This window comes from Martes martes (genome assembly GCF_963455335.1).
Source record: "Martes martes genome assembly, chromosome: 1".
In the NCBI taxonomy this organism is placed as follows: domain Eukaryota; kingdom Metazoa; phylum Chordata; class Mammalia; order Carnivora; family Mustelidae; genus Martes; species Martes martes.
The window spans coordinates 165,255,433-165,280,480 of NC_137888.1; the positions used below are offsets into that span (position 1 = coordinate 165,255,433).

Consider the following 25,048-nt stretch of genomic DNA (forward strand, 5'->3'; position numbering starts at 1 on the left):
GTCCTTAACGGTGGAAATGTCACTTAGATACAAACTTCTTCTTAAACTACACACTATTTGTGATCTCGCCCCCACTCCCTGCCCTAGAGGAGGGGGCTGTTTCTCAAGCCCACACAGGCCATTTTGGCAGAAGAGGAAGGGGTTGGTCTGGTTTGAGTCCCTGCCTCACCACCTACCCGCCTCGTGACCTTTGGTGATCATGGACCTCTCAGCTCCTGTTCCTTCCGTGTTCCAAGGGCACGGTGGTGGGCACCCCAGACGGCTTGCACAAGCACTGGTGCGGGAAGGAGGACAATACCCACAGTTGGCCTGTGGGCTGGAGGGATTGGTTGTCGGTGGGCCTATCAGTGTAGCATGTTGGAAAGATCTGGTGGATCATTCATCCTGTCATTTGTCCAAAATGTTACTGAGCCAAAAGGTTTTGGATTATAACTTGGCTGATAGGCTTCTTCCCTCTTGTATGTGGGGGCAGCTGGGGATGCCTTTTCCTGACTTCCTGAATTGCTCTTGGAAGTAAAGTCAGGGGATAGCTTAACCCTCCAGCTTCCCCTGGCACGCCTGGCCTCACACACACTATATCAACTTGTGTTGTCATTTCTTGGCACTTTTATTAAATATCCCTCCTAATGACAGGCATAGATGACAAGGCCCAGTGGATCTTGGGAGCCTCTTTGAAAATGAAGCTTTAAGACATTCGTGTGTCTGCAGGGGGATGTGGTATGTTAATTACAGATAAAGCAGAAAAAAACCATGATTGTGGAGAGTAGCTAAAGAAGTAATAAAGCAGGGGTGCGGAAAAGCCATGGAAGTTGTACCGGTTCCCCCAGGAGCGCCGTGACAAAGTGCTGTGAAGCAGAGGGCTCGGGAGAAGCAGATTGTCACCCAGTCCTGGAGGCTAGACGGCCCATATCAGGGTGTCAGCAGGGCTGGTTCCTCCTTGAGCGCTTTGAGTGTCCATCTGTTCTTGCCTCTCTCCTAACTTCTGGTAGCCTCAAGCATTCCTTGGCTTGTAGGTGGCATTCTCCCTGCGTCTTCACGTCGTTTCCCATCTGCCCTTCTATTCAAATTTCCCATGTTTTATAAGGACACCAGTCCTATTGGATTAGGGCCCACCCTCAGGACCTCATTTTTTTTTTTTAATTTATTTGACAGAGAGAGATCACAAGTAGGCAGAGAGACAGGCAGAGGGAGAGGGGGAGCAGGCTCCCCGCTAAGCAGAGAGCCTGACCCGGGGCTCGATCCCAGGACCCTGAGATCATGACCTGAGCTGAAGGCAGAGGCTTTAAATCACTGAGCCACCCAGACGCTCCTCATGACCTCATCTTAACTGGGTTATCTGCAAAGACTCCACATGAAATCACATTTACGGTTCCTGGGGGCTAGGACTTCAACATCTTTTCGGGGGAAACACAATTCAACCCATAACAAATGGAAAGCAATTTATAATGGGAAATAGAATGACCAAGAGATGTATGGAAATATGTTCAACTCCGCTGGTAACTGGAGAAAAGCAAGTTAAAACATCAAGGAGGAATGACTGTGCACCACAAGAATGGCAGAAATCCACAGGCTGCCGAAGCTGGACATCGTGGAAGATGCACGTGGCCGGGGCCGGTGACGCACCGCTGGCCGAGGCGGGGCAGAGCGGACAGCTATGTCATGATGGGTTTGGCAGCATCTGTTGAAGTCTGGAAGGTGGTGAGCTCTGCAACCCAGTGGTGTGCTTCTAGACATCTACCTGAGAGGTACTCAGAAACCCTGTTCCCAGGCAGAGATGTGCAAGGACAGAAGCACCGTGGGGTTATTTATAATGAGGGCAAACCAGAGAGATGATCAGGGTGCCTGGTGGTAGAGAGACGGGTAAATACATTATGGTGTCTTCCTGTGGAGATGTGAAGTAATCCCACACAGCAGGCGCACGACTGGATCTGTAGGTCAGGGCATGGGTAGAGCCCCAAAACCACGCAAGGAGGAGAGCATGGTTGTGAGGCAGTATGTACAGTGTGAGACTGTAATGTAAATTTAGAATGGGCTGGCTACGTAGTATTTACAGACAGACTCCTCTGTGGTGAGGGTTCATAAGCACAGATAGGAAGACTCCCCAAATACAGGACAGTGGTGCATCTAGGGCTGAAGAAGGGACATGAGCTGGGGTGGGAGGAGCACGAAGGAGGGGCTTTAGCCGTGTCTCCCATGTTCTGCTGCATCGACTGCTGCCAGCATTTCCCATAAGAGGGAAGAAAAGGTCAGAAGCCCATACCGTATGTGATTTCATTTGTCAGTCCTGGGTGGTAGGTACATAGGTCATTGTCATTTTCCCTGCCACGTTTGGGAAAGGTGCAAAGGAAAGGCTTTGGAGCCAGTCACATAGAAATTAGAATCCTTGTACTGTATTGGTTTTGCAACTTTAGAAGAACGGCCTAACCTCTCTGAACCTCAGTTTACTCATTTATAAAATGGGGATGATACTTTACACTGTAGCGAGGGGTTTAGTAACAATAAGGGCTAGAATATGATCTGGCATGTAGCACTCAATAAGTGATAGTTCACGATAATAAAGATAATCAAGGTAAATAGAGGGATTCCCTGACTTTAAACGCATTGTATTTTTGGACACTGCTTTCTAAGGGCAACATGCCAGTGGTATATGCTTCTCACCAGGACTGTAGGGCGCACACGTCCTACAGTATGCTTTTTGAAAGCTGAACTAGCAGAAGAGGGATGCTACCTTTGTGGGGAGCTCACAGGGAAGACGGTTATGTGGGTGGATAGATGTGGCAACAGTGAAATTCACCAACTGCGGTGCCCTTCCCACGCAGGTTGGACCTTGGATGGTGGTAGGGCTCTGGCTTTTGTCTTGATTGTTAAGCAGTGATAATTTCATTGCAACACAGTGTCTCCCCACAGTTAAAGTCAAAGGCAGTCTCTGTCCCCTTTCCGCTACCGCTACCAAGCAGGACTGCTTGTGATTGAAGCAGAGGTCCCAGATTATTCTGTGTCTTTGGGGCACTGTGAATGCCAGTATTTCCCCGCTTTTCCTGCCTGTGACATACAGCTCATCACCCTGAATCCAGGAGGGGGCCTCTGCCTTCCCTCTGCCCCACAGCGTCCTGGTGGTGTCGCGACCCCTCCGCTTCCTGTCTGTAGTTGGTACCAAGGAGTGACAGGCTTGACAGAGTGTCTTGGGGACGCATCCAAGTGCCCTCTTGCTTGTCAGGAAGCTGTGAATATTACCCTGCTCACTAGGAGAAAGTGGGGTGGTGCGTGATGGCCTAGGAGACAGTTGGGGGGCAGGAGGACAAAAATTGGGGAAAGTAGTTACAGGGAGAAGACATTTCATTACTGTTTATTCTCAGTATTTAAAAGCTCCCTAAATTCTGCTTGTTCAGAAAGTCTCTTTTGCTGGGAATTGCCTCTGAAATTTCCTTAATCCCTCTTTCATTCACCACAGATGCTCTTCTCTGGAGGCACGCATAACGTAGGTAATTCCCTTGTTCAGTGAAGAGGGAAACGTCCACCATGTGCCTGGCCCTGCACAGAGCACGGGGAGTGCAGGGCCCTCGCCAGTGTCCTTGGAGCTGGCTGACTGCAAAGCAAGGCGACACAGTGGAGGGCTGGTCCCCTCATGCGTGTCCACTGTTCCCTCCATCCGTGCAGTCCGGAGGTCAGGGAAGACCTCCTAGAAGCTTGGGCAGAGCAGGCGGTAGAGAAGGACTCTCACAAGGGCCTGGGAGGACGATGGAGGAGTGGTTGGTATGTCCGGCTGATGCCCTGCCTCTCCCTCCATCCTTGGCTAAGTGTTTATCTTCAGCATCTTGCTCCTCTTTTCTGTAAAACTAGGGCAGCACCACCCACCCCATCATAAACACGAGGAACTCAGTAAGTAATGGCTGTCGGATGCTTTTGGTTTTTAAAAAAAAATCATTATTATTTTTAATCCTGGTAAAGCGTATTTATCATACCATGTACCATTCTAGCCATTTTTTTTAAAGTTTATTTTGTTTTTTTATAATCTCTACACCCAATGGCCTCAGACCCAATACCCTGAGATAAAGAATCACACACTCCACTGTCTGAGCCAACCAGACATCATTGTAGCCATTCTTAAGTGTACCATTCAGTGGCATTAAGTATGTTGTCTGAGGGAAGCTTTTTTAAAATTAAAGATGCTTTCCTGACTTTATTATTGTTTTTACTGAAGATTTTCTTTGAGAGAGAGCATGTGTATGTACTTGTGCTGCTGAGCTCGAGTAGTGAGTGAGAAGGGCAGAGGGAGAGGGAGAAGCAGGCTCCCTGCTGAGCAAGGAGCCTGATGCAGGGCTCGATCCCATGATCCTGGGATCATGACCTGAGCTGAAGGCAGACCCTTAACCGACTGAGCCACTTGGGTGCCCCCTGACTTTATTATTATTGTTGGTGCTGGGCCGTAAAGGTCTGTTATTGTCCTGTAGGTTTCCCAGAGGGCAACTGCTCTAGTAAGGAGTGAATGGAAGCCGGAGGACTGCACTGGGGAGAGGGCTGTGTCTTGGCTGTGACCCTCCTCTCATGGCCCCTGCTCCCCGGGGCCTCACCACTGCTCGGGCTCCTTTCTGCTTTGAACCTCTGTTGTCGTGCACCATGGAGGAGGCTGTGGCAGGCCTTTGGTTTGCTCCTGCAGGAGCTGGCTGGGCCCTGCCTCATTCACCTGGGCTGAGAGACCCACAGCCACAGCGGCCCCCTGGGGCCCAGAATATGCCCTTGAAAGCACCAACTAAAATGTCTTCTACCCATCGCCTCTCCCCTGCTAGAAGAATTCAGGCTCATGTCGGTTTATTTAATAGCCATCAGTAGTTCATGGAATTCAGCTAAGGCCCCAGAATGTCAAGTGATCCTTTCCAAGGGTTTGGTTTCAACTTCGAGCTCCTGTTTGTCTAAGGGTAGGAAAACCTCATTCTAATGAGAACACAGATGCACACAGTGCTGTTTCTGTGCGTGGTGGTTGGATTCTTTTGCCATCTCACTGCACTTTTCCCCAGACCCAGTGGACACTTGGCTTCTCAACTCAAGAGAGGGCAGAGGGGCATGCGCTATCCATTCCCTGAAATGCTTGGTCCTGGAAGAACGTGGAATAGACATCTTCCTTTTTACCACCTCTCCACGTTTGTCCCCCTTTCTGCTTCCTCTCCTTGAATATTGGCAGTGGGGTGCTGCCCCAGGGGAGTGCGCGTTCCTAGCAAGAGGCCGGCGCGCTGCGGAGTCAGCTGCCTGGCCTCAGTGGCGGCCAGACACCTGGGAGGCCTCTGGGCCCCGACGGGGCTGCAGTTGGTTTTTCACGAGCAGACTTTGCCTTTAACTAGAACGGGGGCGACTTGGATTTCCCGGGCGGAAAGCGTGTGGTTTGTCTGCTGTCAGTGAGAGCACATGATTCTCTGGGAAGCTGGGGAGCCTGGGCTATGATTCACTGGAGGGGGGGAACGTGGAAAACAATGTCGGTCTTTAAGCTCCGGGAACCAGGAAAATGAGCTGGAAATGCGAGTAATGTATAATTTTGCTAAAATTGAACACCAAGTTCTTCAGACATTTTCTCTCTGTGTTTGTCAGTGTCTTGTCTGATCCGTGACGCCCCACTGCGTCATGCTTGCAGTTGACTGTTTTTCGGGTTAGCTTCCCCAAAGTTCTCTTCTCCCGATCCTGGGGGCGGGGTGGGTGCAGAGCAGGTCTTCGGGGGTGCAGGTTGTGGGTATGGCCCTGGCCTGTCTTCCTGTCTTCCTGGATGCCTTTAGACCATTCCCTGCTGCCTTGGGGCGTCCTTCTCCCCTGGGATGTGGCTTACTAGTCCCCAGGCCTCGTCTGGCCATCCCGAGGCTTGACGGGTTGATACCTGTCACCGTACTTGGCTGACACTGAAGGGCCCCACAGACGTCAGATCTGGGGGATGCGGGCTGCCCTCTGTCTGCACTGGTGACTTTGACATTGGATGGAGATAGGTGCTGCCTGAGCTTGAAACTGCTCCTTGCTGTCAGCCCTGGGCGGCTCTGCCCTCTGACTCTCTGGCATTCTGCCTCCCCTCGGGGCCCGGGACCATGCTGGCACTGTGGGGCTGTAGCTGCCCCTTGGGGGCCCGCGCCTGGCCTGCTGGCTCACCAACCTGCAAGAAGGCGGGGCCGTGTCTTCCTTTCTACAGCCTTCACAGAATAGCGGCTCAGTTAACATTGCTTGAGAAGCTGGGAGTCTGAATCGGACAGAAGCGGATTGGGACTAAGAAGCCCACCGGTCCGTGCCCTGAGCACCTGCTGTTCACTCAGTGGCCTCCAGGAACATCGTTTTTGTGGGTGGGGAGCAGGGAGAAGATTGTGTCAAGGAAGCAGTTTATGGATCTGTCAAATACTGTATTTTATCCAAATTGAGAAGAAAACCTGATACTGAGGATGAGTATTGTGATGATGTCGTCTTTTCCTAGTCTGAAAAAATGTATATTTAGCAATAAACACTCATCTGGAGAAAGTTCTGTCGATCCCGAGTGGAACGGGCTGGTGGGCTGGCTGCGGGGACTTCCTCAGTGGGGCTGCCTGATCTCGGCTACGTGCTTCCACAGCCCTTGTGGCCTTCCCTGGAAAGGCCTGTCGTGTCTTCTGAATCGTCAGAGGAAGATGGGATGACGAACGGACTGGTTTCAAAATTAAGTTTTTTTTGCATTTGTTTGGTACTGTAATTCTTTGAAAATGGCTGGGGTGCTGGTGGTGTGTGTGCAGTGTAGCATTAAGCTGTGTGACCAGAACATACTCTTGCATGACCGTCTTAATAGGCTGACAGTGTACTCTCTAATTGCTTTTAAGTCATTCTGTATAGCCAACCAGAGGGTAAGAGGGAGAAAAACCACCCATAAATTAAACACTGTGCCTTCTGCAGTGAATTACCCTACCTTACAGCTGATGTGGTCCCACTGTGTCCACTGCTCACTTGCACTGGGCTAGCACGATTGTTGGTGTCTGTCTTCTGTTCAGTCCTTGCTGAAACCCCTTTGAGGGATATTCTGCTGTGACCACAGGTAGATGAGGACGGTGGGCTCCCTGGCTTGCCCGAGAGATGATGTGCAGAACCAAAGCTTGGGGCTTACAGAGCTCGCCACATCTTGTGCTCTTTCTGCTTCGCCCCCACGGGCATATTGATCCAAGCTTGTCCCACGTCCAAAGGGTTTCAACACCCCTGTAGCTGGCTCCTCAGCCCTCACTTCCTGATTTTGCTTGTCCTTGGTTCCATTACCACAGCGCCTGCCTTTTGTTCCCTGGTCACTTGCGTGCTGCTTCTCTGTGTTCACTCATGCTCGCTGTGGGCCTGCCGCACAGGGCAGCATGCTGGGCAGGGAAGATACCACACGGTGCACAGGGCTTAGTGTGTTCCTAGAAGCCCCCAGGGAGGTTGGGGGGCAGTGCATAGATGAAGACGTTGCTAATGGTGTGATGGGTTTTTTATGAAAGGTGTGCACAGGGCACTTAAGGATTGAGAACAGAGCAGCTAAGGCAGGTCAGCAGGTGTGGTCAGCAGTGAGTAGTGTATTTGTGTGTCGGGGGTGTGGGGAGGCACAAACACACAGTTAGAGGCTGAAAGTGGCACGTCTTACTTGAGGAATGGCAGGAAAATAGTTGTAACTGCAGAGCACCATGGTTGGGGGCATGACAATAGAAAGGTGGTCAGGACCAGAGTGGGAAATGCCTAGAAGGGGTGCTGAGCTACTGAGATTTGTAACTCAGGGTGGGATGTGGGTTGATCTGCTTTATAAAGAGGTCATGCTGGAGGTATACAAGTAATGCGGGGCATGTGAATCAGGCTGGCCGGTTGTCTGAGTGTCTGTAGCTTGGGTGTGCTGTGACACTGTATGTAGTTGTCCAAGATGTCGCCATCGGGGGAAACAGGGCAAAGGGCACGTGGGATTGCTCTGTATTATTTCCTACAAGTGCACGTGAGCCTACAACAGAAGAAGGCATGCCTGTCACACACATGCACCTGCCCGTGTGTATAAAATTCCAACTGACCTCTTTTCTTATTCAGGCAGAGAGGTAGGCTGTGACTTTTGCTTTCTTTGGGTTTCTTAGTGTGTGAGCCTAGGCTTCTCTGCTGTAAAACAGATTGTGCAATGAGGCAAGAGGATGGTTGCTTGTGGACTCTGAGAATAATTTGCATTCCTTAAAGAAAAGTCACTGAAATTTTTATCTGCCACATTTCTAGTTAAAAGACTTCTCATTTGTTCTGAGAATAAGATTGTGCCGGCAGCTGAGAACATGATGGATGGCAGGGGCTGAGACCCGAGGCAGAAAGAACCCCTGCAGAACAGGGCAGGAGTGAGCTGGGCCGACCCGGTGTTCCTGGGCTTTGATCAGCTGTGCCTGGCCAGTCATTGTCTGACAGATACCGCACAGGATGCTGCCTTGAGCCGCAGTCGCTCAGATTGTGAGGAGGGTTGGTGTCGGCAACCTGTCCATGTTCACACGGCACCTGCTGGGTGCTGCACATGTGGCTGAGGTCTCTGGGACTCTGCTGAAGCCGACTGCCGTGGCTGGTGTGTTCCGGATGGTAGAGCTGCGCACAGGGAGCCACGGCAGACGCCATCCCTTACCAGCCACACGCCCCTGCCCCTAGTCTCGGTTCTGTCCTCTGGAGAGGAGATTGCTGTGGCGTCTCCTTGGTGCTGTTGGGAGGACCTGGAGAGCTCATGCTGCTGGAGGCCCAGAACAGGATCCACCCTGTAGGAGGTGTCTGGTGACTGCGTCGTCATCCTCTTCATCCTTTTGAATGGCAGATTCTTGTCCAACTAAGCTGGCATCAGGCACATAGGCTAGTTCTCCAGGCTCTGAGCACAGAGTTTCTCATACAAGGGCTCTGATAGGCACGCAGCCGTGCGCGGGGCAGCATGCTGAGCAGAGGGGTGCCACCTTCATTTGGATGGCCCTGCAGAGCCGACTTCAGACTCTGGTTTAGTGCTGGGGCTCCTCAGCTTCCTGGTGAGCTGTTTGACCTGAGCCTCAGGAAATGGAAATGATGATAAATATTTATCCCCAGCACGGAGCAGAATTCAATGAAATAATGAGCTTGTAGTGCCTGGCACAGGGCTGGCGTCCCATTCGCCATTCAGGGGCTGCCAGGTACTCCCATCTGAGCGCTCTCTCCTCTCTTTCAGGAACAAGACTGCCAATGGAGACTGCCGAAAAGACCCCCGGGAACGGAGCCGCAGCCCCATCGAGCGTGCGGTGGCCCCCACCATGAGCCTGCACGGCAACCCCCTGTACACGTCCCTCCCCAGCCTCAGCATGGAGCAGCCCCTAGCTCTGACCAAGAACAGCATGGATGCCAGCAGGCCGGCTGGCATCTCGCCCACGCTGACCCCAGTGGAGCGGCAGCAGGTATGCCTCTGGCCATAGGGTTCCCGTTGGTGGCTGACCAGGCAGAGAGTGCAGGATGGAGGGCCAGGAGGGAGGTGGCGGGAGAGGTGGTGCTTACCCTCGGTTCTGTGCTTAGAAAGAAGAGTGGCAGCGGCCCGGATCCTTTTACCGAATGCTGCCTTGTGTTTAATTCCCGCTGAGACCTGCCTGGGCCTGGCCTCCCAGGACTGACAGTCTTGGACAAGACGTTTAACATCTCTGGGGCTTAGTGTCTTCACAGCACAAGGCAGGGTTGGTTCAGGTTTTCAGCAGTCTTCCTCGGGAATCCTGTTTCTATGAGGATCAAGGAAAATCCTGCATTTACCTGTTATAAGGTCACACAGACAAAGTTAAATGTCACGTTCCTTTGCTTTGGGTTTGAATCCTCTACATTCAGTGGTTAGAGCGGTTCTTAGCTCCTGCTGGTGAGAAATCTGTGATTGGCAGATAGGGTTGTTTTTTATTAAAGGAAAATAAGGAAATTAAATTATTAATAAACACAGTTTGCTTGATTAAAAAAAAAACAGTATTTTAAAAGTGGGGTTCCTGGAGAAATCTAAAAGGAAGCATTAGCATCGAGGTTTGGAATTCCTGCACAAGCCATGGTGTTTCTCTGTGAACCTCTGGGGCCTGTGGCCCAATATGTCCCCGGTTGGCGTTTGCTGAAGACTGATGGGCGGTGAACGAGGCAGGTGCCATGTTCTGAAGAGCTGCTGGGCGCAGCTGGAGACTCTGCTGCTGAGCGTGCCACGGCTTCCCTGCAGCACCCCACCGCACACGACCGCACCCGTGCCTGCCCCAGCTGTGCTTCGGCCCGGCCAGCACTGCCCGGCACCTGTCTCTGATCCAGTCTGTCATTGGGACAGATGGTGCTAGTGCCTGGGAATCCCAGCAAGGCTAACATCTCAATTCCTTTGTTTCATTCGTTCACTTAACAAAACTTGGTAGGTGCCTGCTGTGTGCAGGGGGAGGATATAGAAGCTGGTCAAGTAAGCTAGAGGCACTGACAGTTTCAGTCTAGACGAGTCTGGTTATCAAGTGACTGTAGTACTTCAGCTACTAATGTGGCAGCATATGGCCGCTTACTCTGATAGCAGCTCGGGCTGACTTCTCCCTGCATTCACGGTTTGCACACTTACTAGTGCGGACTGTGCCCTGGGGCTTTGCAAAACCTTGGGGACACAGAGACACGCGCGTAGGATACAGGTCCAGCCTGGAAGGAGCTCGCAGTCCGGTCAGGGAGGTGGGTGTGTGCAGAGGGAGCTGCACTCGGGCCACAGGAGAGGTGGTTTAAGTATCAGAGACTTGGTTTCTAGGATCAGGGAACTGAGCCCTCTGGCTGTGACCAGTGCCGTGGAGAGTTCCTTGATGTGTGTGTGTGTAGGGGGTGGGACTCCACGGGGAAGTTCAGCCTCTAAGCCCATGGCTTGGGTAAGAAGCTCCCCGGAACCCCTGGAACTGTCTGTGCCCAGAACGGCTGTGTCTGAAGCTTTGGAACATGGTTTCTGTGATTTTTGAGGATCTTCTGGTTGCTTCTGGTCATATTTGCTGTGTGAGAAGTGTGCCGCTGGACAGAGTTTTAACCAGGGTCTCCCTGACCCTTCTATAAAGTGTGCCTGGCTGCCCAGTCCAGCAAGAGGGTCCCTGACCCGTCAGATGAGCTGTGGGGCTGTTGAGCGTGTTTTCTAGGACTGAGAACCTGAGTTCTTAGGGGATTCCTGGCTGGAAAACAAAGCCAGTGGCCGTAGAATAAGTTCACAGCTCTCCTGGGTATGGTGGCTTTGGCTTTCCTGACATGGTGGCCCAGACCTAAACTTTAATTCAAGGTTGGGGTTGGTGGTGAAGCAGAGGTTATCAGCTTGCCCCCCCTCCATGGCTGCAGGTCAGCATGTGTTTTGTGCACCTGGTGACCATTCATCGAGCTCCTTCCTATGCCAGCATGGTGTGGCCTGGATGGTCACTGGGGCCTGAGCTTCCTCTTGGATGGTTCCTGAGTTCTGTGCCAGGCACTGTGTTGGCCACACAGCAATGGGCAGCTCGGCAGCATCCGCCCATGTCCGGGGTTGGGTTTTATTTGTGAGCTGTCAGGACGGCTCCGGTGGGGAAGGGGGCCTGCCACCGCGCAGCTCAGAGCCAGGGCAGTGACGCGGACAGGGCTTCCTGGAGCAACGGCAGGCTCCGGGTGGCAGGCAGGCAGTGGAAGCCTGCCTCTCTTGGCTGGAAACTGTGACTCAGATCTCTGGGAACTGGGATAGGAAAGTTCCCAGAGAGGCATGTGTGGGGAGCCTGCCGAAAGTGTCACCCCACTGCATGTTTCTGTGATGGCGGCTCAGAGGGGAGAGTGTGGCCTCAAGAAAGCTGTGGAAGAGCCCATGAGAGTGGGCAACTGAAGAGACGCAGGCTAAAGTTACACATGAACAAGCCCGGGGACAGTGAATAGCAGGATGGTTCTCTTCTGGATGCTCTCTCCCGAGGGCAGCCTCGGCTCTGGGCGCAGCCAGAGCGGGTGGGGCGAGGGCTGAGGGAGTGTGAGTGACCGTCTTGGCCTGGCCCTGCCTCAGGGTGGCTGGGGAAGCTCCAGCGGGTTACTCATTTCTGGCCTCTGTTTTCCCCATCTGGAAAACGAGGGTGTGTGGGGAGGAGTTTGGGTCACGGGACCTCACTGCACTCAGCATCTGGAGGCGGAGGCCTGTTCCAGGTGGGTGTGTGGTGCCGAAGCCCTGGCCTGCACTCAGCCAGAGGCCTGCACTCCTTCATCTTCAGCCGGGAGGGGTCCTGGAGATGATCTGCTGCTACTAGGAGTGAGGTTGGAATGTCTTCTTGGTGGCCACATGTTCTCCGGTGGTTCCGTCTTGCTGGGCCCTGCTCAGGGGCCACCTTCTGCTCCAGAGTGGCTAACACAAAAGCTGGACATTGACTTGATTCTTATAGCTTTATTCGGAGCTTCCCCAAATTTGTTCTCTGACACTTTACCTTTCTTCACCTTCCATGACCCCTTCCCCAAAACATGACCCCACTTGGCGACATTTGCGTCAGTCAGGACTCTAGTTGCAAGAACAAAAACCAGCCTGAGCTGACGTAAGCACAAAAGGAAGGGAGTTTTATTGGGAGGACCTGCGGCGTCTCCTGGAGCCCAGGGTCATGGGTATGGCAGGATCAGGAAGGGCGGGCCAGCCCTTGCCTCTGAGAGCTGGTGAGGAAGCCACGGTCTCCCTCCCTGGCTCTGTGCTGGTCCAGTCTCCACGTTCTCTTCTCTTTTTCTCTCTCTCTCTCTGCTTCTCAACCTGCACAGCCATTCTGGTGTGACCATCCCATGACTCCTGAGGTCAACCTGAATCTCTTACTTAGTTTGGCTTAGTAGTTGGCCCCAAGCCTGGGTCAGATTTCCAGCATGGCCAGTGGACAAGGTCACTTATGGACATGGCTGTTTCAGCCCTGTCTCATGGGTGGAGGGCACATTCTACGAGAGGGGAACCAGGGAGATCACAGGCTCAGGGTTAAAAAAAGCCTTCAGAAGGTGGGCTTCAGGCTGCAGGCTACCCTCCAGGGGGGGCAATAAGACCAGCCCCTGCAGGACAGGACTCCTGCTACCAAGGCTTGGCCCCAAACTCTCACCTCAGGCGGTCCTCCAACGCCCTCTTCAGCTGCTACTCTTCCTGTCTTACACATGGAGAAATGGAGGGGAGAGGGTGAAGGTGCTGCCAGATGAAGGGGGTGTGGACCTGGACTCAAAGTCATGTTCTGTCTGCACCACTTTTGTCCGTGCTGCGATGGCTCACACTCCATGCCCGTGGCTGATGTGTTGAGCTAGTAGTGAAACCCCCCATTGTTCCTTTCCATGCTGCTGCCGAGCCATGCCTTCCCCCATCTTGAATGTGAGTAATTTTGTGTTAGACTCAAGCATGTCCTGGCCCATCCTTACAGGTCCAGATCTTTATCACAGAACATGTTTTTCACTCCTGTTCATTTCCCATCATGGGAAGGTTTGCTGTGCAAGCCTTTGTGTCTTTACCCTGGCTACTGATTGAACTCTTCAAAGGCCAGGGGTAGAGGAGCCCTGATGGCTCTTTGAGGGGCCCTTCCATCAGCTCCCCTCTACTTTTCTTGGAACTTGGGGCATATCCTCTTCTGTCTTGTCTTCAGTACTGTCAGGAGGGGTCTTTCCTGGCTGGAACCTGAGGAAGCTGCTTGATTCACAAATATTTTCTGTCCTGGATACTGTGCCAAGGTCTGGGGCTCCGGAAACGCTTCCTGGTCGTTGCTCTGAAGTGTGCGTGGGCTAGAGGAGCCAGGTTCTGGGGTCTTCCTGGTGTACTTGGAAGGCATGATTGACTTGCTAAATGGGGAGGTGGTCGTGGGGAAGGAGAGAGTGTTGGTAGAGCATTTGGGCCGGGGGTGGGGTGCATTTAAATTCATACTTGAAACCAACTTGAGCTGTCTTTAGCTTAAGCAAAAACTGGGAGTATGTTGGGAGGGTACCGGGAGGGCTCCTAGAAGCCCTTGGGCTATAGGGCACACACTGAGAAGGGCAGGGACTGGGCTGCCCTGGGGACTTGACGGCAGGAGCTATGGAGGCTTCTTACGCACCCACAGAGGCCCACTCACTGTGAGTTTGCTGTAGCTTAGCAAGTTCACTCTGGTTTCACAGTTGGTGGTGGCAGACAGGCTGGTCTTGCCTTTGCCTCTTGTCAGGAGGGGCTGCAGGACAGGCTGACCTCAGAGTAGCCTTGCCCAGAGGACAGTGGCAGGCAGGATGAGTGCTCTCCATGGTGGTGGAGGGACAGAGACTTGTTCTGCTTCCCAGCTGTGGCAAGTGTATAAGGACTGGGGTCATCAGCGGGGCTGAGCACCACCGCTCCTTATCTGGCCTCCCAAGCCAGAGCTGACAGCAGTCTTCTCTTCTCCCCAGAACCGGCCTTCGGTGATCACGTGCGCCTCGGCCAGCACCCGCAACTGCAACCTCTCCCACTGCCCCATTGCGCACAGCGGCTGTGTGGCGGCCGGGCCAGCCAGCTACCGGAGGGCCCCGAGCTGTAAGTCACCCTGCACGTGGGGCGGCTGGGGTGGGGGCTCGGGCTTCCTCCTTGGACAGGATTCAAGTGGAGTGTTTGCATTCCTTCTACATTGTGCTGTGGACAGAACAAGTAGCCTCTGGAGCTTGTATTTTATTGAGGTTGAAAAAGTGTTTTGTGTTGGGGTTTTTTTGTTTGTTTGTTTGTTTTGAGCACACATGCACCCAGCATTGTGTCTGGCTTAAATGGGACAGAGAGAAGAAACCTCCAGGGAAGAAACTGTAGTGGGACCAGATCTACCAATATCAAGGCCAGGTTTTCTCTCTGAACTCATCCTTAGCTCAGGTGGGCATGCTGCCATGTTACAGGTTCAGGAGAGAGATCTGGCCAAGTGCCAAGCCAGGGCAGGTGGGGACGGGCCCTCTGTCCCCAGAGTCCTGACTAACCGCTGTCCTGCTCCCCCACAGCCACCACCACCTGCGACCCCGTGGTGGAGGAGCACTTCCGCAGGAGCCTGGGCAAGAACTACAAGGAGCCTGAGCCAGCGCCCAACTCAGTGTCCATCACAGGCTCCGTGGACGACCACTTTGCCAAGGCCCTGGGTGATACGTGGCTTCAGATCAAGGCGGCCAAGGACGGCGCGTCCAGCAGCCCTGAGTCAGCCTCGCGCAGGGGCCAGCCGGCCAGCCCCTCCGCGCACATGGTCAGCCACAGTCACTCCCCCTCTGTGGTCTCGTGAAGGGAACGCCACCCTCAAACAAGATGTCAATCTGCATGGTTTGCCTGAGCTTTGAACAGTCAGTGCTTAAAAAAACACAAAAACAAAAAAAAAATTGTTGGGGTGGGGTAGGGGGAAGGGTAGGGAAGGGATGGTTTATTCGCAAAAACCATGTCGTTCGATTTTTGTTCTGTTTTTGTACTTGCTTGGTATTCATACCCGGGGGCCCTCAAACTCGATACCGGGAGCTGCCCGTGGACCATCTAACGTAGCGTCCTGCCTTCCTGCCTCAGTTACCAAAGAAACCTCTGATGCAGGTCTGCTGCCCCGTCGGGGGCCAGGACTCCACGGCGCACGCTTTCTCAGTCACAAGCCATGACGTTGGTGACCCAGATGCTTCATGCTTTTCAATTTGCTTCTCGAGACCGGGGTGTGTGTGTGGCTTCGCTTCCATTGCGTGTTTGGTCCGGGCCGCATGTGAGTGCGTCTGCGTGCGTGCGTCTACTTGAAGAGAACAGAGAACTGTCGCGTCTGATTTGCACTATTGGAGGAGGGCTAAAGTTGCCTGCCTGACAGCTTTCTGTGAGATGCTAGTACTCTGAGGGCAAACTGCTGAAAAACAAAGGGTTTAAGGATGACATTTCTGACCATTTGTGTGTTGTTTGTTTTTTTAAATTTAGACAAAACAGCTTTGGAAGGGGAAGTCTCATACAGGTTATAGGTCTTTCTCTCTAGATTTCAGGTGCTTGCAACTGGACTGCAGACTCTACCAATCACGGGCATTCTCCCTTTCCTAAACACTGCAGTTTGTTAGACTAGAGCTGAGGTTGGAGGATTCTGTAGTGCTTTCAACGTGATGCATGTTTTAATGGAGAAAAATAGCTGGTTTCTATTAATTGTATAGATATAGTAAACAAGAACCTTAATACTTACTAGCTTCTTTTCAGAATTAGTTTATTTTTGTCATTTACAGTCCTAGATATACTTACTGCTGGTACAGTTGTACTCTGAGATTTGTTTGATATTCACATTACTCCTGAGTCGTGTGGGGCTGGCAGGCCCTGGAGACGGGCAGGCCAGTCGTGGGTCAGCCGCCGTGTAGGATGCTGGAAGTTTTTGCTGCCAGCTGACGTTTATTTTTTGCATCCCTGTCTGCTTATTACTAGCTACCAGGGGAGTTGGGGTTTGTGTCTTCCAACTTCCCTCCATGCAGAAACTGCTCCCTTTCAACCCTCTTGGCTGAACAGCAGATTACTGACAATCTGTGATATGGTATTTTGTGTGCTTCCTCGTACGCTGGGGCCAAGGCAGTATACATTCCTCTGACTTTATACAGTTATCACTGCATTTATTATCGTTTGCTAGAGTAATAGCTACTAACTAGAAATTAGGTGAAGAAGAAAGCATGACGGACACAGCTGTGGATGTTCAACAGCTGCTCCTCTTTTTGGTAAATGTACATTTCTATCCCACCTCCCCCCCCCACTCCACCCCCCGCCTGTTCCAGCCTCTAGAAGGCCACCAGAGGGCTTACAAAGTTGCCTGGCCGGGTGACAACAGGTGCACCCGCCTCCCCTGTGAGGCACCGTGGACACCCGGGAGCCCTCAAGGCTGGTTTTCTGTATAAGAAAAACACAGGTTAGCTGGTTAATTGTAAAAATTGTCACTGGGCAGAAAGGTCAGCAGATCGGCTCTTGTGGTCCCAGGGTGGCTGCAGGTCTTTCCACAGGCAGAAGAAAAGCCCTTCTCCTCTTGCCCCTGCACACATTTCACCCCCACGTAACTGGGCTTCCAGGCTTTCGCATTTGGGCCCCTATATTTTCTGTAGGAAAAATCGGTGAGAACACTTTTTTTATATAGGTAACTTTAAGACCATCATTACGCTGTGCGTAAAGAATGTACAGAGAAATTTGTAGGTATTTTTTGAAGAACAATTAATTTGTTAATGATATGTAGCTATTTAATTTCCCCTTTCCCATTGTAATCATTCATATTTTTTTTTGTTTGGAAAAAAAAGTTGATCTTTTTTTTTTTTTTGTCGTAGATTTGTCTGTAAAAGTGCAGGAACACAGTTACTCTATGAGAACACTGCATCTGCCTTAATAGCCACTAGTTTGTTATTGCTCCAGGCTACTGAGCGCTGCGGCAGGAAAGCAGCCGCCGCGGGCGGGCTCTGGGAAGGACGGGCTCCTCAGGCAGCGGCCTGTCGGTGCCCGGCACTGACCTATCTGGGATAGGCGGGCCCCTGAAGGGGCCCCGGGCACACAGGGAAGCAGAAAACCAAACATTTCACTGGGAAAGGACACACTCCCTGGCCTCAGGAGGAGCACAGTGAGTTCTTCACAGAGCCACACCGTCGCAGTGCGTTCTGACCATTCTCTCTCCATGTTTGTAAATCTGTAATATACCATTCTCTGTGGCCTGTTTTTCCTGGAAGAAGAAGAAAAAAAAAAGGTTTGGCAGGCCATCTTTTTTTTGTACTTAAAAGTAGCCTTAAGAACAATAATAAAGTGCTCTTAAACCACAGGCTGTGCGTGTGACCAGCGGGCCTGGGGACGGCACAACGGGCCTGCACCTGCGTCCGACAGCGCCCCCTCTGCCCCAGGCAGGTGGGCAGACAGCGTCTATAGCTCCGACTCCCCAAGAAGCCCCATTCATGACCTGACCTGCAGAAACCCCACCTTTCTCAGAGTCAGCCTTCAGACTCACTGTTGACTTGGGTCCCAGGCCTGAGGCAGAAGAGAACGCCCCAAGAACACAAGTGGGGAGAGATTGTCCCCCCTCCCCACCGAGTCCTCAGGTGCAGCTCTGGGTGTCACGGATGGCCACCACATACTGCAGTCAGGGCCCTCCAAGTACCACTGAGGAGGGCCCTCGAGGGAAGGCGTCTCCTTCCCTTGGCCGCAGAGGAGTGGGCTCTGGGGGTGTGAGGCCTCCTCCGGGGCAGGTGGGGTACCCACCCAGGCCATTACTAGGATGTGGCCCTTCCACCAGTTCAAGGCAGCAGCAGCTTTGTTCCTCCCCTGAGCAGGGAGGCAGGGCGGCACAGGTGTTTTGCCCACAGCTGAGGATAGGCCAGGAGGTGGAAGAACCATCTGGGTAGCAGACTGTGTCCAGACTGGAGTTCTGGGTTCACTGGGATGGGTGCGGACCCTTCTGTCCCGAACGTCCCGCCCTCACTGGTACCCAGAGGCCCCTCTCTGGGGTTTGTAGAATAGCCCAGGGACTCTTATCTGCCCTGCATTTGGCATGTGTTGGGCTCACTGTTCCCCATCCTCACTGCCGCCCTATGGGGGCCAAGCTGGTGGGATCCCGGGAGTTTTGACTATCAAACAAACATTTGACAACAAGAAAAAAAGAACTCGTGGAGGGAACCAAGTCCCAGATCAAGGGCAATGCCAAAGCCAAGGTTATTATTCAGCTCAGAACTGGTAGGATCATGAGTTATGAGAAATGGAGAACGCCAGAAGCTCCTGGGCAGCGAAGCGGGGGCCCTGGTCCTCAAGGTATGCAGAGGAGGAGACCACAAAGGTTGGGGGGGCACAGGGCCCAGAATCACCGGTCCTGGGGGCAGCAGTCCCGCTCTAGTAACCAAGGGTTCCTCAGCAGGTGGCGAGGGTGGACCACGTCATACAGTCTCATCGTCACTCATGTCCCAGATCTGTGTGGAGAAGGGGAGACAGTCAGTGTCCAGACGGCCGGTGGTGCCCACTGATGTGGCCTCAAATCTGTGTGGTGTGTGAGCAAGCAAAGAATGACGGCTCCCACTTGAAGATGACATACCGCATGCTTCACAACACCCTTGTCGCTAAGGACAGATACCCCAGTTCTTGTATAATGAAAGCAAATCACACAGAAGGGAAGTCTTTTGCCTGAGGTCTCACTGCTAAGTGCATGGCGGCCAGCCTGGGGGCTGGGGTGCTGGGATCCACATGGGGATTGTGAGCGCCCCTCACCTCCAATGCCCACCACACAGCTGCCATCACTGCCCCGCTTTTTTTCCTGCCGCACCGACCCCTGTCCCGTCATCCTCTCAAATTAATCCAAGTAATCCTGTCTCCTCACGGTCCCCCAGGGCCAGGACTCTGGCCTGTGCACTTGCTCAGAGGCGGCCCCACATTCCTGTGCACACGCTGCCCACCTCAGCAGCCTCCCACCCCCGGGGCGGTATGTCAGCTGTGGTCCAGGTGCCAAATGCACTACAGATGGCACACCTGGACAAGGACTGACGGCTGGCCCTTGGGAATCAGCTCTCTGCCCACCAGTCGCAGGGGAGACAGCCAGGTCCTGCCTCTGTCCCTGTGTGTCTTTGGAGAGCCCAAAACTTCGGGGGCCAACCTTTGGGGGGCAGCATGAACAAGGGGACAGTGGGGCTCTCACAGCATCACCGCTGTTAAGAGGAGTGAGGAGGCCCTGCCCAACTGCCTCTTTCTCTGCTGCCATCTGCCCGGATCCCTGGGAGGGAGTCGGAGGCCAGTACAGCGGCCCCTGGGGCTCCTCGCACCCTGGGCTCCCGGGGGGGGCTGGTCTCTGAACTTAAGCCTCCAAACTTTCAAAATTCCTAGAACTGGTTGCAAAAGGCCACCTCAACCTTAGCAGAGCTGAGAGAAGGAACATGATGTTTACATGAGGCTGGCCCAAGGAGATGGGGAGGCCCAGCCAAGGTAAATATCAACACTAGCTTGGCTTTCAAAGTCAAGGATGTGGAAAATAAATACAGAGAGAAGGAAATTTCCTTTATCCTGAGGTCCCAGCTGCCTGGGCTGCACACCCATCCCCCCTTTCTACATACACCCTACTGTCCCCAAGATACACCAGCAAAGATCCAGATCCTGTAGAAGCAGGGACGGGGTGGGGAGGAGCCTGGGCTGGGGTCCGGCGACCGGAGTGAGATCAGGCCAGCCCTGCCGTTCTTGGGGCCCAGCTGCCCACCAAGCTGCTCCAGAGCATGGCTTGAAATAGACTCCAGGGCCTAGACCCTCAGATGGGGTTTGATGGGGGGTGGGATGGAGTGGCTGTATCCCAAGTAGAGGCTGCCCTTCGGAGCCCCTGGATGTGAGCATCCCCTGGTCCAGAGCACCTGGGTCCAAAATCAGCTCCCGGAGGGCCGTACTGCTGGGGCTCATCTGTTCCTTCACTCTGACATCCAGTAAACACACACTGGTGGAGCCCCTGGTGGAGGTGGCCCCTGGGCTACGGCTGCACAGAGCTGATGCAAATTCGCCCTCCCTGACCCCAGCACAGCTTGGGAGGTGCAGAGGGAGACAAATTCAGAGAGGTAAGATGGCTCGCCCGGGATCGCAGAGCGAGTCAGGTACAGAGCGGGGAGCACAGGTGTGTGGGCAAAGGTTACATGAACAACAAAGGTTGCCTGGGACAGGCTGCATGAAGGAGGGGGCTGTGGTTGGCGTGGGGGGCGCTAAAACCTGTTGGGGGTGAGAGGGATGCCAGCCAGGGCCTGGGCCATCTATGTCAACAAGCAGTGCCCTCTGTGAATGATGGGGTTTTTTAAAGGACATTGGTGGGTGGGGGAGTCAGGCCCAGGGAGGGGCACAACAGAAAAGCAAGAGCTCCAGAGGCTCTATCTGTTGTAGTGCATCTCATCAATGGAGAAGGGTCCTCAGCACCAGGCCCTGCGTTTGCACATAGTGGGAGGAGGGTTGAGGGGGGGTACTGGCTCTGCCCCTTGCTCCTGGCATCACCCAGTTTGTGCAGGGAATCAAGTAGGCACCCCAAGGGCTTACTATGACAGGGCTCTACAGAAGGGGCGGGTAATGGACTTTTTATAATTGCTCAGGGGTTTTTGAGAAAGAGTTCTCTGGGCCTGAGATGGGTTTCTCCACCAGGGCAGCCAGTCCTTTTCCCATAGGCTGGGCCCAGGAAGGCAGCAGTCTTCATTGTAAGCTTCCAGAAGCTTGGGCCTCGACAACAACCATATGAACTCACTTATAGGTAGAATCTAAAAATGCTGAACTCAAAGAACCAGAGAGCAGATGGGTGGTTGCCAGGAACTGGGGGAAATGAGATGTTGGCCAAAGGGTACAAACCTTCAGTTGTAAGAGGAGTATGTTCTGGAGATCCTATGTACACATGGTGATTACACTTAAAAATACTATATACTTGAAATTTGCCTAGAGAATAGATCTTAAGTGTTCTCAACACACACACACACTAACCATGTGAGGGGATGGATATGGTAATTAATCTCATGGTGTCAATCATTTCATAATGTATATTAAATCAGTACTTTGTAAAACCTAAATTTGTACACATATTTGTCAGTTATTCTTCAGTAAAGCTGGAGGAGAAAAAAAACAAACTTCAGTCTCATCTCACCCTAGAATAAGGCCTCGGGGGTGGGGAGGAATGTTGTGGCCTTAGCCTCCCTCAAAGCGCCTGACAGACAAGGGGCCCCATGAACGTCCTCTTTGTACTGAATGAAGGTTGTATTAAAACTGGCAAAGATTTAAAAAATGTTGATACTCAGTGCTGGCAAGGGAGTGGCAAAACACTTCCAGCAGGAACATAAATTGGTACCATATTTTTCAAAAGAAGAGATTTGGCAATATATAACACAAAGCTTTAAAAATGTTCATACCCTAAGGAAGAGATAAATGATCTCTTTTTGCAGATGATATGCAAGTACACCCAGAAAATCCAAGAGATGAATAAAGACAATATTCAGAAGATAGCAAGGTATAAAATGACCAACAACCAAGTCTACCTTCATATATGCAAACGGCAGCCAGTTGGAAAACAGTGAGAGTGAACAACCCCTGAAAAACAAATTCCTAGGATATAAACCTAAATGAAATGTATAACATCCAAATGAAAAAAACCCATCAGCTCAGCCCCACGGCGGTCCTTGCCAGGGCCTTGTGAAAAGCACACTGGAACCAACAGAGAAAGTTCTCCCGTGTGCACACAGGGAGACTCAGCAGCAAGAAACGGGTCAGGTTCACCCAAGTTCATATAGAGATTTACCACAATCTCCACTTGAAAAAAATCAACAAGTATCTTTTCTGGAGCTAGACAAGCTGGTTCTAAGGTTTATGGGGAAAAAATAAATAAGCAAAGATGTCTAGGAAAACTTTGGTGAAGAAAAACGCCAAGGAGGTTCCCTTGCTCTATGTTCAAGCAGGTCATAAAGCCGACAACTTAGAAGAGGATTGCGTCACCACGGCAACAGACAGATGGGCCCATGGCAAGACCTGAGTCCAGAGACAACAGAAGAGAACATCCAAGTACATACGGAAACTTAGTATCTTAATGATAAGGTGATCACAAATCATTAGAAAAAGACGGACTTTTTAATAGATGATATGGGGACAGCTGGACAGTCATTTGCAAAAAGATAAAATTGATTCCATGCTTCACTGTACATTGGAATCCACTCCAAATGGAACTGATCTAAACGTACAACAGTGAAACTATACAAAACAAACATCAGTGAATTCCTTTATAACCTGGGAGTGAGGAGCCTATGGCCTTGAATCTATAAGCAATAAAACAGATACAATGGATTATGTGAAAACACATGTGTGCAATTTTGCACAGAAAAACTACATGCAAAGTTGGAAAGAGAACAAAGTGGGAGAAAATACCACTTCAGCCCATAAAAGGCTAATCTCCCTAATATACAAATAGCTCTTACAAATCAAGAAGAGAAAGAGCAATAAAAGGACTCTATTTTAAGTAGAATACATGGACAGTCCCCAGAAAAAGATAGGCAAACAGCCCTTAAACCTAAGAAAAGGGGCTCAGTTGTTCAGAATAAAAGAAATGCTAAAATTTCTTAGGACACAAAGAATACTCAGAAGAAAAAAAAATACTGACTCTTCACAAAAATCAAAACTTATGATTTCTAAAAGATACCACTATGTAAATGAAAAGGCAGGCCAGAGACTAGAAGAAAATATTCACAGTGTACATAAAAAGGACTTGTAGCCAGAATATACAGAGAACTCCTATGTTCAATAATAAAGAGACAGGCAACCTTTTTATTGTTGTTAATTGACAAAAGATGTAGACACTTCGCAAAAAAAGGAAATATAATGGTCAGTAAGAACTTGGACAGGTGCTCAGGATCCTTAGTCCTCAGGGAAATGCAAACCACAAAGAGACCACCACGCTGTACCTTCTAGAACTGCCAAAATGAAAAAGGCTAGTAGCACCAAAGGTCTGTGAGCGTGTGCAGCACCAGGAACCCCCATACTGTGGTGAGCAGGAGGGAAACTGGCCTAAGCACTTGAGAGTAAGGCCTGCTGACTTCTAAAGTTAAACCTATAATATGACGCAGCCATTTTACTCCTCTCTACCCCAAAGGCATGAAAACACATGTCCACAAAAAGACTTGTGCAAGTGTGTTCACAGCAGCTCTATTCATAAGAGGCACAAACTGGACTCAACCCAAATGGCCAATGGCAGCAAAGAGAAACAAAGAGCGGTATCGCCTCACAATGGGGACTACTCACCATCAGAGGAACAGACCACGAATGCGTGCAGCAACACGTACGCGTCTCAGGGTTATTGTGCTGAGTCAAAAAAGTCCTACACAAAGGACTACATACCCTCTGGATCCATTTACGTAAAATTGTAGACATGGCAAAACTAATCAATGATGACAGAAGGTAGATAACTCACCAACCGATGCACTTTAAATGGTGTTTCATTGTACGCAAATTATACCTTAGTAAAGTTGATTTTTTTAAAGCTTCACAGAACAGGGGCACCTGGGTGGCTCAGTTGGTTGAGCACCTGACTCTTGATTTCAGCTCGGGTCATGATCTCAGGGTTGTGGGATCGAGCCTTGAGTTGGGCTCCCTGTTCAGCAGGGAGTCTGCTTGACATTCTCTCCCTCCCCCATTGCCCTTCCCACTGCGCTCGCGAGTGCACGCTCTCTCTCTAAAATAAATAAATAAGAAAATTTAATAAAAAGGTTAAAAGCTGCACTGAACATTTTCTCATCTATCAGATGGGCACAAATCCCAAAGCTCGACAATACATTCATTCATTGTATTTGTGAACCTGTGGGAAAACAGCCCTCCGGGTGGAAGCTGATGGGACACAAACAGCACCAGGGCCCTACGGAGGCAACCGGCACTCTCCGACAGAACTCCTCGTCTGGGATTCTGGCCCAGCAGGCTGATTTTAGTCTGTCCTAGGGCTACACCTCCACAAATACAACAGGATGTGATTCACTGGTGCATGGGTTGTTATAGGCAAAGACTGGCAACAGCTCGAGGGGCCGCCAAAAGGGGACCAGCTGGCTAAGCTGTTTGCTCACAGCCACATCAGGGGCCTCTGTGGCCCTAAAACACAGTGAGGAAGCTCAGTGAACAGTAGGGCGCCATTTCCAGGATCTCCTTAGTGAGGGAAAGAAAAATGCAAGTGTCTGTGGCAAGCCACCTGTGTGAGAACGGAAGAGGAAATAAGAACATCTTTACATTCTTTCACAATTTTGCAAAAGTAAACACAGAGGTGATACACTGGAAATTAATTTTAATGGTTCCCTACAGTAGGTGGGTGGGATGGGGGTGAGGCTGTCTGAGCATCCCTTGTAATGTGAGCATCAAGTCCATGTTTATATAGTCAAAAAATTAAATCAAAAAGAAAAATAACTGAAAGCACAGCAACAAAACCAAGCCAAATAAAAAAACCCCAGATACACGGGACCTCATCGAAAGTAAATGTGCCCCAAAGGACACTAGTAGGACAGTGGAAAGAGAACCCACAGAACAGGAGAAAATCTTTGCAACTCATACACCTGATAAGCGATTTGTGTGTAGACCATTTACAACTCAGTAGTGAAAAGACAACCTTAATTTATGAACGGGCAAAGGAGCTGTGTAGATGTTTCTCCAAGAAGGACATAAATGGCTAAGAACAACATGAAAATATACCTGAACATCACTGGTCATTAA

At 51.3% G+C, this 25,048-nt stretch overlaps 2 protein-coding genes across 7 annotated transcripts in view; one reads left to right on the forward strand and one right to left on the reverse strand.

Moving 5' to 3' along the window:
• VGLL4 (vestigial like family member 4) overlaps positions 1-17,193 on the forward strand; it is a 154,996-nt gene extending 137,803 nt beyond the window's left edge. For all 4 annotated transcript variants that reach the window (XM_080816800.1, XM_080816798.1, XM_080816799.1 and 1 more), the window contains 3 exons: positions 9,155-9,377; positions 14,305-14,428; positions 14,875-17,193. In XM_080816800.1, coding sequence (XP_080672926.1) covers positions 9,155-9,377; positions 14,305-14,428; positions 14,875-15,146 — 619 coding nt within the window. In that variant the 3' untranslated portion in view covers positions 15,147-17,193. The remainder of the gene's footprint in view (positions 1-9,154; positions 9,378-14,304; positions 14,429-14,874) is intronic.
• Positions 17,194-17,592: 399 nt separating this feature from the next.
• ATG7 (autophagy related 7) overlaps positions 17,593-25,048 on the reverse strand; it is a 239,498-nt gene continuing 232,042 nt past the window's right edge. For all 3 annotated transcript variants that reach the window (XM_080816773.1, XM_080816771.1, XM_080816772.1), the window contains one exon: positions 17,593-18,786. In XM_080816773.1, the coding sequence (XP_080672899.1) occupies positions 18,754-18,786 (33 nt within the window). In that variant the 3' untranslated portion in view covers positions 17,593-18,753. The remainder of the gene's footprint in view (positions 18,787-25,048) is intronic.